Source organism: Saimiri boliviensis, chromosome 10 (assembly GCF_048565385.1).
Source record: "Saimiri boliviensis isolate mSaiBol1 chromosome 10, mSaiBol1.pri, whole genome shotgun sequence".
NCBI lineage: Eukaryota > Metazoa > Chordata > Mammalia > Primates > Cebidae > Saimiri > Saimiri boliviensis.
In genome coordinates this window covers 118133990-118148312 of record NC_133458.1, presented here as the reverse complement: position 1 = coordinate 118148312, position 14323 = coordinate 118133990, and the positions used below count along the sequence as shown (strand labels likewise).

Sequence of the window (14323 nt, the reverse complement as noted above, 5' to 3'; positions counted from 1 at the left end):
AACCACCAACCTTTTACTTGGTTTTATTACTGGTTTAAAATTGTCCTTGCACTTCAGATGGATCCCTTCCACCAACTGCATACTTGGTAGCAATTGAAAATAAGTTACTTACAAGGGAAAGATACTTGACTGCCATTGGGCTCATTTTAGAACTACTGGAAGAAGAAAAAGACTGCAATCCCTGAATTCTAACAAAGCCAAGAATTTACCTGATAAGGCAAATGAGTATCTTCAAGGACATATTTAGCAAATATATCACCTTTATACTCCTTTTGTGGAAAACATGTGAGAATATACTCAATCAAATAAAAAATATGGGAGGGAAAAAGAAAAACAGTTCTTATCAGTGAACATTTGTATCTCTGACTGCACACATCGACACATATGGTCCATATTTCTGGGTTTTATAATATAATAGCTGATGAACTCTAGAAACAGAAGAAAATTCTTCTAGATTCTAAATTATCTCAAGAAAGCCTAGACGTTTCTGGGTGTATGTGGCAAAATGGTTCAAAGATCACGAAGGCAGTATTTGGACAGTTGGATTCTGAGGTTCTTATTTGAGTATGTAGAAAGGGGGTAAATGGAGTATGAAAGTAGGGAAACAGTGTGTCAGAATGCAAGAAGTACTGGGGACATATGCATCTGAAAACAGGAGCAGGAAAAAGCCAGTCGACATTAGTGCAGTGGATAAGTATAGCAGAAATTCCACATTAACAAGGGAAAACATGGAATGAATAGCAGCTTGCTCAGGTCAGCAAAATAAGGGGGAAAAAGAAAAAACCTCAATTTAAAATAAGTAGTCTAGATAAAGTAAGATAAGAAAATAAAGTCAAGACTATGGTTACTAGGCTAACTATGAAAAGGTCAGTTTTCCTATCACATATAAAGATTACTCAGCAAAGGTTAAAAAAATAGACTAAATTAAAAACCATCACAGTAATGATGCACACAAGAATCCTCAATGGGTTTAAAACTATTGTGTGAAAAATATACACACAGTTTCATATAATGTCCTCAGAGATGACTTGTTAATTATAAAGGAAAAATTGTAGCTTTTCAGTAGAGAAAACTGGGGGATATCACCTTAACTACATTAATATCACCAATAATTGGAAAAAATTGACATCATATACCTCCTATGTGATGGAGCAACTGATGGACCAAGAAGAACACAGGCTCATGAAGGTAGTTTTCTTGCCAAAGATTCATAACCAGAATGCATTAGGAAACTGCTGAGCCATCCAATAGTTTGAAACCATTCAAAATGAAGGTAAGTCTACAAACAAATGGCCTGGACTCTTCAACAAATCAGTATCATGAAAGACAAAAGAGGCTGAGTCACTGTTGGAGATGAAAGCAAACTAAGGAGACAGGACAACTCCATAATCCTGGATTAGGAAAGAATTACTACAGAAAAGATAGTAATAGAAAATTGGTAAAAATTGAATACGGACTGTTTATGAGACAATAGTTTTGTATCAATGTAATATTCCCTGAAGTATTTAGAGGTGAATGGCTGAAATATCTGAAGCTTACTCTCAAATGGATGTGCCAAGACACACATACACAAACCCACACAGAGCCCCCAAGTCCCCCCACACACATTGGGGGATGAAAGCAGCAGATGGAGAGAACAAATATGGCACAATGTTAACAGCTGGTGAACCTAGATGAAGGATATAAATGGTAGTTCATTGCTGTAGTCTTGCAACTTTTCTATTAATTTAATTTTTTTCAAAATAAAAATTGTAAACAACTTTACTATATTCTGTTAAAAAAAAAAAAAGACAAAATAAATGAAAATAAAGGGATGGCCAAAAAATAGCCAGGAAAAATAAAGTATTAACACTGATCATTAAAATTGCTAAACTTGATAAAGAAAAACATAAGGTAGAAGGAAACATGCAATGTAGCAACCAAAACAAGAAAAAAATTGTGCCTCTACCAACATAATGTCTAATTACATAAGGAAAAAAACGTTGGAAAAATAAGGAGAACTGAAAAAAATATCTGCTAGCAGACAAGAACAAGCAAGGATGTAGAAGAATGGAAAATAATATTCCATAAATAATATATAATTAATCATCTATAATATATGAAACAAATATATATACAACCTTACATATTACAAATAATTTTTTCTTTTTCACAAAAAATCCTTCAGCAAATTTTTAATAAAAATTTTACCACACATTTTCTGGTTATAATCCAATAAAATTGCAAATAAACAATAAAAAGGTAATCAAAAATGTTTATTTGAAAATATGAAATGCATGTTTAGATAACCTTAAAGACAAGATTCAAAGGAAAATTTAAAACTATCTGGAAAGTTCTGCATAGAGAAAATAAAATTTTTTTCTTAAAAACACAAAATTTTATTTTAGCCTTTGTTTATTCTCTCCTAAAGTCAAACATAGATGATATCATGTAAGTGATTTTTGGAGTGGGCTCAATAAAAAGTTAAATTAGGTATCATATTCTTGGAATAGGGAGATATAACTTACCTTTACATGAGATTTAATTTTTATTAAACTAGTAATTTCTCAACATATTATCAGTTTTAATTTGTTGGCATGGTTATAAACTTCAGTTTATAATAATCTTAAATTATGTTTTGGATTTTGACAGTTTACAAGAATATCTGGAAAGACAACACGTATCTCAGTTTTGTGACATTGAAGAGGATGCAACTAACGTGGCTAAGTTCCTTGATATCTTCTTTCCTGATTTTAAAAAAATTAAAAGAATGAAATTAGAAAAGATACTGGCATTACTTCGACCAAATCTCTTTCATGAAAGGAAAGGTAGAGAATCAAGCATAAATTATTTAAGTATTTTATAGAGGAGATTTGAATAAACCCTAGTATAATTATATGTAAAAGCATTGTTTTAAATTTTAACATTGAAGAAAAAGCACCTAGAGTAAGAACTTTAGTGTATTAAATTAATAATTTCTGAATAATAATGAATAAAACATTTTTGTAGCTGAAGAGTTTACAAGGCGTTTTCCAACCTGTGAATTTGTTAGAGTGGATTTAAACATTGCAGGAATTATTACATAATCTAGAATAAAAGCTTTTATGTCTGAAATACCTCAATTCAAACATAACTGATACTGTGGGTCTACCATAATTGATAGTGTGACTTGAACAAGATATTTTTCTGAGTTTATTTATTCACATGTAAAATTCAGAACATTAAAATGAGAAAACATTAATATTTATATATTGACATAATTAAAGTGCTTGGCCCATGAAGAGTTCTTTTTAATCTCACCCCATATTCTCCTAGCAGAGTGAATATGGCAGAGCAAGAACACAAGTCATAAATTAACACTTCATTCTTTTTTATACCTAATGTATGAAACATAGTTCTGAAGCCAATTATTGCTTAAACTGTATTCACTCGTATAATACTTTGTTTTACTCTTTCCTTACAATTATAAAGATAGCTTAGTTCTAGTTTTTTCACTTTATTTCCTATGCAGCAGAGGAGAAGTAATGTATCAGTCAAGATGCTGGGGTTTTTTTTTGCGGGGGGAAGGGCCTTGATAAGGAGCTTAAGGCTGTTCAGGATCTGAGTCAATATTTGTGCTTTTAACTTATCCCTCTTTGTCACAAGATGACGTGCATAGCTCCAAACATCATGCCCCTCAAACATTCAAAAGCAGGAAGCAGAAGGTGATGTAGGACAGAGGTTTTCCCTGGGTGCCTGTCTCAGATGAGTCCCAGTGTGTTTCCTGTAAATATCATTGACCATAGCTGGATCACATTGCCACACTATCTGTAAGGAAGGATGGAGCGGTGACTATTGGATTTTCTAGGCTTCTGTAGTGGGAAGCAGGCAAGAGAGAAGATTGAGAAATACTTTCAGATATCAATCAACTTGTTTCTCCCCAAATAGGACAAATAAAATCGTGGTTATTAAACATAAAAATTATTTATGATGACTTTCATAATTGTATTGGTTGATTATTTAGGTTACTATCTAAACACACACACATACACACATACACACATACACACATGCATACGTTCAAGAAAAAGATTTAATGAGATACCTCTGTGTGTGTGTGTGTGTGTGTGTGTGTTGTATATGTGTATGTATGCATGATGATTCCTACGTGACAAAAAATTGGAAATAGCATTATAATGAGATGTTAAGAGATATTGTTCACCTTAAATTAAAATCTAAGAAGCTATTTTTGCAAACTTTTAAAATTTCATGAGAATAAACTACATTGTATGCCCTCAGGATACTGTATAATGTATTGCGTACATAACCAGTAACCTACCAGTTTAAAACTGATTATGTGACTGTTTTTATTTAGATGATATTTTGCATATTATTAAAGATGAAGACTTCGAAATACTGGAGCAAAGACAGCTAGTATTATCAGAAGAAGAAGCACAAGCACTGTGCAAGGAATATGAAAATGAAGATTATTTTAAGAAACTTATAGAAAACATGACCAGGTAGAAGTCGGATTTAGAAAACTCAGTCTGATTTATTTCTGAATCATGTAAACTTTCTCTTGTCAGCTTTCTACTAAGTTGCCAAATTCCTCAAGTCTGTAAACATGTTATGAGTCTACTTCTCTACCAGTCCTGCTCCCATCTCAATTCTCTGCTCACCTGCCTGTCTTCTCTAGTCTTCCTGGAATGTTATTTGAACATTGGGAAGGTCTCAGAGGAAGTTACTGGAGTCCCATTCAGCTGAACACTAGAACTCCAGGGTGTACAATACTATCAAGTTTAAGCAGAGAACTGCCTGACTCTCAAGAGCTTTTGGAATCTCATAGTTAACTCATTCTAGGAAAGAATGAGTTGCTAGAAATCTGATGGGTTTCTTTCTAGAAGAATAACTGAAATAGAAATTGAGGCAGAAATCCTACAAGGACATATAAACCAGCAGGAGCACAGGAACAATGAAAGAAACATCTGCAAGAATCATGGTCCTCCTCTTCCCCTCCTTTCTCTGCTTCTGTTCTTTTATAGATATACTCCTGAAAAGATATAAATGGAAACTAACTTTAGACCTTTGTTAAAAAGGTTATTTTATATGTTACATGTTTTTAATCTATTTAACAACATGAAACATTGCCTATATGTAATTAGCTACTGAGCCATATTTTTTATTCTCTCTTTGTTTCCTTTGCTAATAATAGTGGTCCGTCTCTAGCCCTTGTTTTACTGAGAGACAATGGCTTAGAATACTGGAAACAGTTACTGGGACCAAGAACAGTTGAAGAAGCCGTTGAATATTTTCCAGAGAGGTAGGATTCATATCATGGGCCCCTATCTGTTTTCATGGGCCTCATTTAAAATATCTTTTTAGATGTAGGGTATTGGAACCACAGCTCTAGGCCCAGGGAGCTTCTTAGGAAAGCTTTCTAATGACCATTACCTCCTCGAAAAGAAGCAGCACGCCCTAAACCACTATGTACTTACTTACTTTTGCACAGTGTCAAGATCTGCAATGATTTGCTGTTGTTCATAACTTTGGAACAACTTATATAAATTGTGTTATATTATTCCGTTCTGTTCTAATAGCTTTTAAACTTGACTTCTTTTTCAAAGTTTATGCGCACGATTTGCGATGAACAGTTTGCCAGTCAACCAGTTATATGGCAGCGATTCGTTAGAAACTGCTGAAAGGGAAATAAATCATTTCTTTCCTCTTCAAAGCACCTTAGCCTTGATTAAACCTCATGCAACACGTGAACAAAGAGGTAAATATTTAAGAATAAAAGCCAATATATACATGTTCTCCAAATTTTGTGAACATTCAAAAAATTTACAAGCAGAAAATCAAAACAGGAAAGAAACAGAAAATTCAAAAAACAAAAGTTGCAATGAGTATGCATATACTTCATTTAGATTCAACAATTAACGTTGTCATATTTTCTCTCACTGTCTCTCTCACCACTCCCTCCCTCACCCTTCTCTTTGTCTTTCACTTAATCAGAAATGGTATTGAATTTTGCTGAAGTCCTTTATGGAATTTATAAAAATGATGAGTTATTTTTTCATGGATATATTAGTATGAAATATTATGTTAATGATATTTCAAATATTGAACTACCCTTCCATTTCTATATAAATGTTGCTTCGTTATGATGCATTTTAAGGTATGCTTTTGGATCCTATTTGTTTTTATTTTACTTGTTGTTGGTTTTTTTGTTGTTGTTGTTTTTTGTTTTTTTTGTATTGAGAGTTAAAAGTGAGATTGATCTCTACTTTCCATTTATTGGTTTGATATCTATCAGGTTTAGAAATCAATGGAATGCTTCATAAGGAATGTGAACATCTTTTTCAGTGCTCCAAAAGTGTATAAGCAGCACTGAGATTGGTGTTGGAGATTTGGTAAAAATTTTCCTGTGAAAACATCTGGGCCTACTGCTTTTCTATGGGATACTTTTTTGATTGCTTTCTCTGTTTCTTTTATGAAGATTGCTTTATTTAAACTTTCTATCACCCTTTGAGCAAATATCATTAAATTATGTTTTCCTAGGAAGTTATCTATTCATCTATGTGATTTGTAATTTCTTATCATTATTAAATTTCCTCTGCTTCAGTGATTATTTCTAACTTATCCTTTATTGTTTTATTCCCTTTCAAACAATAAAAATTTAATTCATTCATGAGTTCTGTGTTTTTCTCTTTTCTATTATTTTTGGTTTTATCTTTATGATTTTCTTCCTTTTGTTGTCTAGTAGTTTTCTTTTTATGCTCTTCTAGCTTTTTGAGTTGGATATTTATTTACTTTCGACTTTCAATTTTTTTGATATGAATTTTAAGGTTATATATTTTCCTTTGATTACTGCTTTAATTATAGCCCACAGGTTCTAATGTGTAGTGTTTTCATTATTATTATTGGTAATTAATTTTTAAAATTCTGTAATTTTGGTTTGTGTTTTCCCTTGGGCCTTACAGTTGTTCAACAAATAAATTACTTTTTAAAGAGAATTTTTAAAATTCTGGTAGAAGAAAAAGCTTGCATTTTTTGAAATTATTATGGTTTTGTTGAAGTACCATATGGTGAACTTTTGTGAAGACTCTGTGTGTATGAGGAGAAAAGATATTATCATTAGTATCATGGTGAAACTTTTGAATATAAGAAAAAAACAGACTTACAGTTTGATTCATCTTGCTTTATGTTTTTCCCAACTTGATCTGTCTTGCATTTGGGGGATCTGTCAGAAACTAGAGATGTGAGTTACCTGTTTTCAGTATATTTCTGGCTGTATTTCCTGTATTTTCTGGTTTATAAAGGTGGTGGCTGTGTTATTTGATACATAGATATTTAAAACTATTCATGGTGAATTTAGTTTCTAGCTTTACACAGGTTCTTATTTGTCTCATTTAAGGCTTTAGGATCCGAATTCTCTATGTTTGCTATCAAGATCACACACCCTGCTTTCTTATTATTTGCATTTGCCTTGTACATTTTTGCCTATTTATTTTCAGCCTTTTTGAATCACCTTTTTTTTAGGCTTGTCTCACCCATAAAACCCATAAAGGCAGATTTGTATTTGTGACTTTCTCTCAAAATGTTTGTTAAACAGCCAAATTCGCTATAATAAAACAGTACACAACTCATCTATTTTTAATTTTTAAAATTGAAACAATTGTACATATTTATGGGATACAATATGATGTTTTGATACATGTACACATTATCTAATAATCAAATCAGGGTATACAGCATATCCATTACCCCATAACTTTATCATTTATTTGTGGTGAGAACATTCAGAATCTCCTCTTCTACCTGTTTTGAAATATACAATGCAATATTATTAGCTATAGTTACCCTGCTATGCAGTAGAACACCAGAACTTGTACCCATTGACTTTCTCTCTCCCTATTTCTCCCTCCTCCATACCCTCCCCACCTCTTGTAACCAGCATTCTGCTCTCTGCTTCTAGGAGATCAACTTCTTTAGGTTCCACATATAAGTGAGATGATGCAGCGTTTGTCTTTTCTGTGCCTGGCATATTTCACTTAAGATAATTTCTTCTAGGTTCCTTTATGTTGCCAAAAATGACAGGATTTAATTACTTTTTGTAGCTCAATAATATTCTATTTTATATATATATATATATATATATATATATATATATATATATATATCACACTTTGATTATCCATTTATCCATCAGTGAACAATTAGGTTGATTCCATATCTTGGCTATTGTGGATAATGCTGCAATAAACATGTGAATACAGGTATTTCTTCAATGTACTGATTTTGTTTCCTTTGGATATATACTCATACTGAGATTGCTGGATCATATATGGTAGTGCATAAAGTTCTGAATGTCAATTTGGTGCTTTTGAAATTGAATTTAGTTTAGCAGAGTTTTGCCATGTTAAACCACAGCGTGCAAGTTAAACCATCATTTTCCTTAGTTATTTCGGTCCACTTGAATGTGAAGGAAAAGTGAAGTAATCTGCAATATTATCAAATATCTGTTTTTCCTAGAGAAGATCCTGAAGATTATTAAGGAGGCTGGATTTGATCTGACACAGGTGAAGCAAATGCTTCTAACTCCTGATCAAGTAGAGATAATATATTCAAAAATAACAGGAAAAGAGTTTTATAAAGATTTATTGGAAATGTTATCTGAGTAAGTCTTTGATACATAATTCTATGCATTATATAAGTGGCAAATGTTCATTATAGAAACTTTGAAAAATACGAAACCTAATTAAAACATTTTATCTAGTCTCATTCACGAAAAGACATTCTGTCAGCATTTGAGGTTCATCTTTTTTCACTGTCTTCCCTCCTTTCTCTTCCTTTCTCTCCTTCCTTCTGTCTCCCCTTGCTCCCCTTCATTTTTGCCTTCTTTCCTTCTTCCTTCCTTCCCACTTTCCTTCCTTCTTTCCTGTTTCTCTAGGTCATCACATTGTATATAGAGCCTGCCTCAGTTCAAACCCCTGCTTGGCCAACATACTTAATTATTGCCTGAGTTTCCTCATCTGTAGAATGGGGATAATAATTGTATCTACCTAATAGGCTTGTCGTGAGGACTATGTAATTGATGTGTTGGAAGTACTTGGAACAGTGCATGACAGATATCAAACATTTGATAAATGTTAGTTATGATTATTCACATAGTATTGTACATGTGTTGATACCTTGTCAAACTATGTATAAACAATAACATAAATATTATGATAAAAATACACTCTTTTAAAACTTCCTTCTGCATGATGGATCTGTTACTGACAACACATACCTTTGTAACCACTCCATAGGAATTAAAGGTGAACATTTATTGTTTCCTTAGTTCCTGGCCTTGTAAAGAACTGTATACACTTTATTTCATTTGACTTTTCTAATAACAACTCTATGAAGTAGTTTTACTATAACTTCCACTTTGATTTTGAGAGAACAAAGGCCCAGGGCTAGAAGTTATCTATAATCACAAAATTAATGTTTGATCGGGTCCTGAACCCAGTCAAACTGCCTTTAACTGCTGCTTTCCAAAACTCTCTTCTACACAGAGTTCATAATTATGTGAACATCCTTACAGATTTACTATGAGTTAAATATGTTTTTTCTGTTATCTATATTAAATATCAAAAAATTATATATACAGTCATGCTTTGCAGTACAATATTTCAGTCAATAATGAATTACATGTATAGCAGTGGTCCTATAAGATTATAATGGGGCTGAAAAATTCCTATTGCCTTAGTGACATCATGATCATTGTAACGTCATAACTCAATGCATTACCATTTCTGTTCATTTATGTTTAGATATACAAATACTTACCATTGTGTTACAGATGCCTACAGATGCCTATATGTTATTCCATATAATAACATTCTATACAGGTTTATAGCCCAGGAGCCATAGGCTATACCAGAGAGCCTACGTGTGTAAGAGGCTATTCTATCTAGGGGTCTGTAAGTATATTCTGTGATGTTTACACAACAATGAAATAACCTAATGTCACCTTTCTCAGAATGTATCTCCATTGTTAAAAGATACATGACTCTACACACACACACACACACACACACACACACACACACAAGTTATGTATAAGAAGCTTCTTTAAATGCACATCTTTTCTTTTTTCAATTCCTGACCGTTTGTCAATGAGTTTAGGATGGCAGAGTTTATAAAGTTAAGAAAATTTAATAGAATATAAGTGCTATTTAGATATAAATAATAAGCAGAAGACTAAGACCGCACCATGACAGCTTAGAAAACTAACTTTCATAACTGTTGCAAGTTGCATTTTCTAGGGAGTGGGAAGAGTTCCTTGTTCAGGCTACTGATTAAGGATGCCAGGAAGAAGAGAGGGCAAAGAAACAGGATGGGGATGAAGGAGAGTCAAGATGCAGTGCAGGCCAGAAAACAGCCTCTGTTGACCACAGCTAGATTGGTCTATCAGAGTTGTCCAGTATTGGCTGAGATGGCCAGGCTGTTATATCCTCACATCAGTCAGTCACCTGAAGGTAGGCCAACCTGGCAATGAGGGTGGCCTGAGCAAGGTGGCTCTCTGAACTGGAGGCAATCCCTGAAGGGGTAAGAGGATACAGAACAACCGTAAAGCAGCAAGTCTTGAGTGTATGGCAATGTCCCTATTTACAGACTTCAAAGTAGCAAAATAATCAGACTTCATGGACAAATATTCTCTAGAATTACATTAGAGCACTTACCTAGCATATAAACCTGTGAGAAGAGGGAGAAATGAAAAAAAGAAAGTACATTATTGTACTGATCAGGACAAAAAATAAAGGGGAGCTCCCTGGCCCAGGCCGCCGTGTTCTGTCCTTAGACTTGTTTGCGGTGTCAATCGGTTTCAGTAGGCTGGGTCTTCTGAAATAATCATTCTTTGCAGGGGTCCATCTGTGGTCATGATTCTGACTAAGTGGAATGCTGTTGCAAAATGGAGACTATTAATAGGCCCAACAGACCCAGAAGAAGCAAAAGTACTTTCCCCTGACTGCATCCGAGCCCAGTTTGGAATAAGTAAGTTGAAAAATATTGTCCACGGAGCATCTACTGTCTATGAAGCAAAAGAGGTTATTAATAGACTCTTTGAAGATTTTTCTTCTGAGGATCCTGAAGAAAATTAAAGTACCTACTATGAAGTACGTACCTGTTTAATTATTATTTTATTTTATTTGCTTGTTGCAGTGGCTGAGGCTAGGACAAGCCTGTCCTAAAAAAAAAAAAAGCAGAACTTTTCCTAAATTCCTGAATCAAACTTTATTTCCTGCTGGACACACCATGCTGTTGCATAGTAGCCCCGCAGCCTCAAAGCTGAGCCTTGTAGATGATGATGACCTTAGGGATTCAGGTGGCTTGTAACCGAGCTGCCGAGATGGAGGCAGCAGGGCAAGCAAGGCACCCATTGGTTTGCACGCCTTGGTTTTGAGCTGTGGTGTCATTTATGTGGTGACATAAAAAGCCTTATGTAGCCCTCTCCTCAACTCCTTTCCACTTCTCCAGTTTGAATGGTCAAATTTTCTTTTTTAAAAATTTATTCTTAAAAAAATGCATGGGGGATGCATGTGCAGAACATGCAGGCTCATCACATAGGTCTATGTGTACCATGGTGGTTTGCTGCACCTATTGACCTGTCCTCTAAGTTCCCTCCCCTCAGCCCCCATCTCCCAACAGGCCCTGGTATATGTCGTTCCCTTCTCTGTGTCCATGCGTTCTCAATGTTCAGCTCCCATTTATGAGTGAGAGTAATTATGTAGTGTTTGGTTTTCTGTTCTTACGTTACTTTGCTGAGGATGGTTACTTCCAGCTTCATCCATGTCCCTGCTAAGAACATGATCTCGTTTTTCGTTTTTTTGTTTTGTTTTGTTTTGTTTTGTTTTGTTTTGTTTTTTTAACTGCTGCATAGTATCCCATGGTGTATGTGTACCACATTTTCTTTATCCAGTCTATCATTGATGGGCATTTGGGTTGGTTCCATGTTTTTGCTATTGTAAATATTGCTGCAATAAACATACGTGTGCATGTGTTTTTATGGAAGAGTGATGTACATTCCTTTGGGTATATACACAGTAGTGAGATTGTTGGGTTATATGGTATCTCTGGTTGTAGATCCTTAAGGAATCGCCATACTGTCTTCCACAATGGTTGAACTAATTTATATTCCCACCAACAGTGTAAAAGCATTCCTATTTCTCCACAGCCTCACCAGCATCTCTTGTTTCCTGACTTTTTAACAATCACCTGAACGGCCAAAGTTTCTTCCAGCAACCTGTATTCTGTTCTATAATTACTTGGAAATTAGAACCAACTAACTATCTTTTCATGATATATGATAATGTAATAAAAGAATAGAAATCATAAAGCAAAAGGAAATTGTTTCTATGCCTTGGCAAATAAGTACTTATTGGATAGAGGCCTCCAGAATAAGTTCATTGAATCTCCTTGTTTACTAAACAGTATAGGAGATGAAGGGCAAGATGGGTCACTTTGCTCGTCAAACTTGCTTTCTTTACTTTCAAAGAGCAGGCTCACCAATGTCCACCACATGGCTCTGGCTGCTGACTTGAATATGACTGCACAACCTCTTTGTGTGTGGAGTGGTCTCTCCTCTTGGATGAGCAAAACTGAGAGTCGATTTCTAGAGCATAAAGAAAAAGCACTGTGAAACTGAGAAACCTCTGCATATTCAACAAGATTCTTCAGGGAGAGAAGAGTGAATTACTTTCTTAGTATTGTCATTTAGGATATAATTTTCCTAGCGTGTTGACACATTAGGTGTATAAAATAAAAATTGCTTCTAGCATAACACATTTTATTTCAAAAGTCTGACTCAATAGCAGACCAAGGAATGATTCCACAACCCATGAAAATTTATATTGGGAAAATATGTATTGTATGTCTACTTGAACTGTAGGTTCTTGATTAATACAAAACTAGTTGATGAAGGTTGCTACCTTCAGGGAAATGCAAATCTAATGGAGTGATGAAACTCACAGACACAGTATTTAATCATAACCACCATCAGGCAGCACATTATTAAGCATGTCAGTGATGAATGGCTGGCAGGGTGGGGCTGTCATTGAAGCTACACTCTGTTTACAGCTTCTGTTGCTTCTCCTGTCTCTCTCCTAACATCTACATATCCCTCCCTTTGGTGATGGGGGAAGCAACAGGACTGATATAGGGGATTTCCAATTAGTGGAATTCAGTGCTGAATTGGCAGGTATATATTCCATCGTTAGTAGCTGGAGAAAGTAAGAAATGAAATAGACCTTGAAGAATGGGTAGCATTTTCAAAATCAGAGATAAGGAAGCAAGAAAGAGAATTCACTTTTGAAAGTTTTTAAGCAACTGTAGATCTATCTATCTATCTATCTATCTATCTATACTGATATGCATAGACATTTTGCTGGTTTCTGTCTTACCGTGTATACTACACCGTGTCAAGTCACTCTGAGGGCTCGTATTATGGGTCTGTTTCAGACATTCAGGAATCATCTGTTCAGCTCATTTTATATGCTGGAAACTGTTGCAGGGATGAATATATGCAGTCCTTGTTCCTTGGCCTAAAGGAGCTAATGACTCTAGGAGCAAGGGATAGAAAATGAACATGTGTCTTAGGGTAACTAGAGGTAAGCATGAGTTCTTTGGGCAGATGCATACAGGAAGTGGAGAGAGGGGGAATGAAATGCAAAACTATCCAGGAAGGAGGCATTGCAATAATCAATATGAACTGTGATGAAGCCTGGGATAATGTAGAAAAAAATAAGCTTTGTCATAAGTGAAATGATCAGATAAGTCTTAGAAGTCTGCATTGCATCCACAGTTCTGATTTACTTACACTCTACCGAATAAGTGGAAAAGAGAAAAATTCTTGACTTGAGTAACTGCTAAAAGGATCTAACCATTCCTAGACAGAGGGCCCAGAAGGCAGAAACAAGCTAAAGGGAAATACTATGAGTTGGGTCTTGCTCATGTTAGGTAGAGAACATTTTAATGGAGTGTAAGTCAAACTCACAGAGCAGGGACATCAAGAATGATCCATCGAAGTGGTGTCAGCAAGATGGTGAGGAAGACAGCTCTAAGCTCCCATCCTTCTATAGGAATGTTGAATAAACAACCAGAGACTGTCAGAACCAAATTTGTCAGAACCTGGAATATAATCAAAGGTACACAGCAACCAAAAGAATGCTGGATCAACACAAAGGCAACTTAAGAATGTTATGAAAGCTGTGTGGCATTTTTGCTTGTCCCACAACTTCAGCTTGAAGATTGCAGCCTGTATTCCCAGGCTGGGACCCTATCTCTGGTTCCAGAGAGAAGAGAGCAGATCTGATTCACA

General features: G+C 34.8%; 1 protein-coding gene across 1 annotated transcript in view; it reads left to right on the top strand.

Moving 5' to 3' along the window:
- Positions 1-14323, top strand: part of NME8 (NME/NM23 family member 8) — a 39404-nt gene that overhangs the window by 23165 nt on the left and 1916 nt on the right. Inside the window, exons 12-17 of the mRNA XM_003930748.2 lie at positions 2632-2807; positions 4334-4478; positions 5171-5278; positions 5583-5734; positions 8491-8635; positions 10871-11123. Coding sequence (XP_003930797.1) covers positions 2632-2807; positions 4334-4478; positions 5171-5278; positions 5583-5734; positions 8491-8635; positions 10871-11108 — 964 coding nt within the window. The 3' untranslated portion in view covers positions 11109-11123. The remainder of the gene's footprint in view (positions 1-2631; positions 2808-4333; positions 4479-5170; positions 5279-5582; positions 5735-8490; positions 8636-10870; positions 11124-14323) is intronic.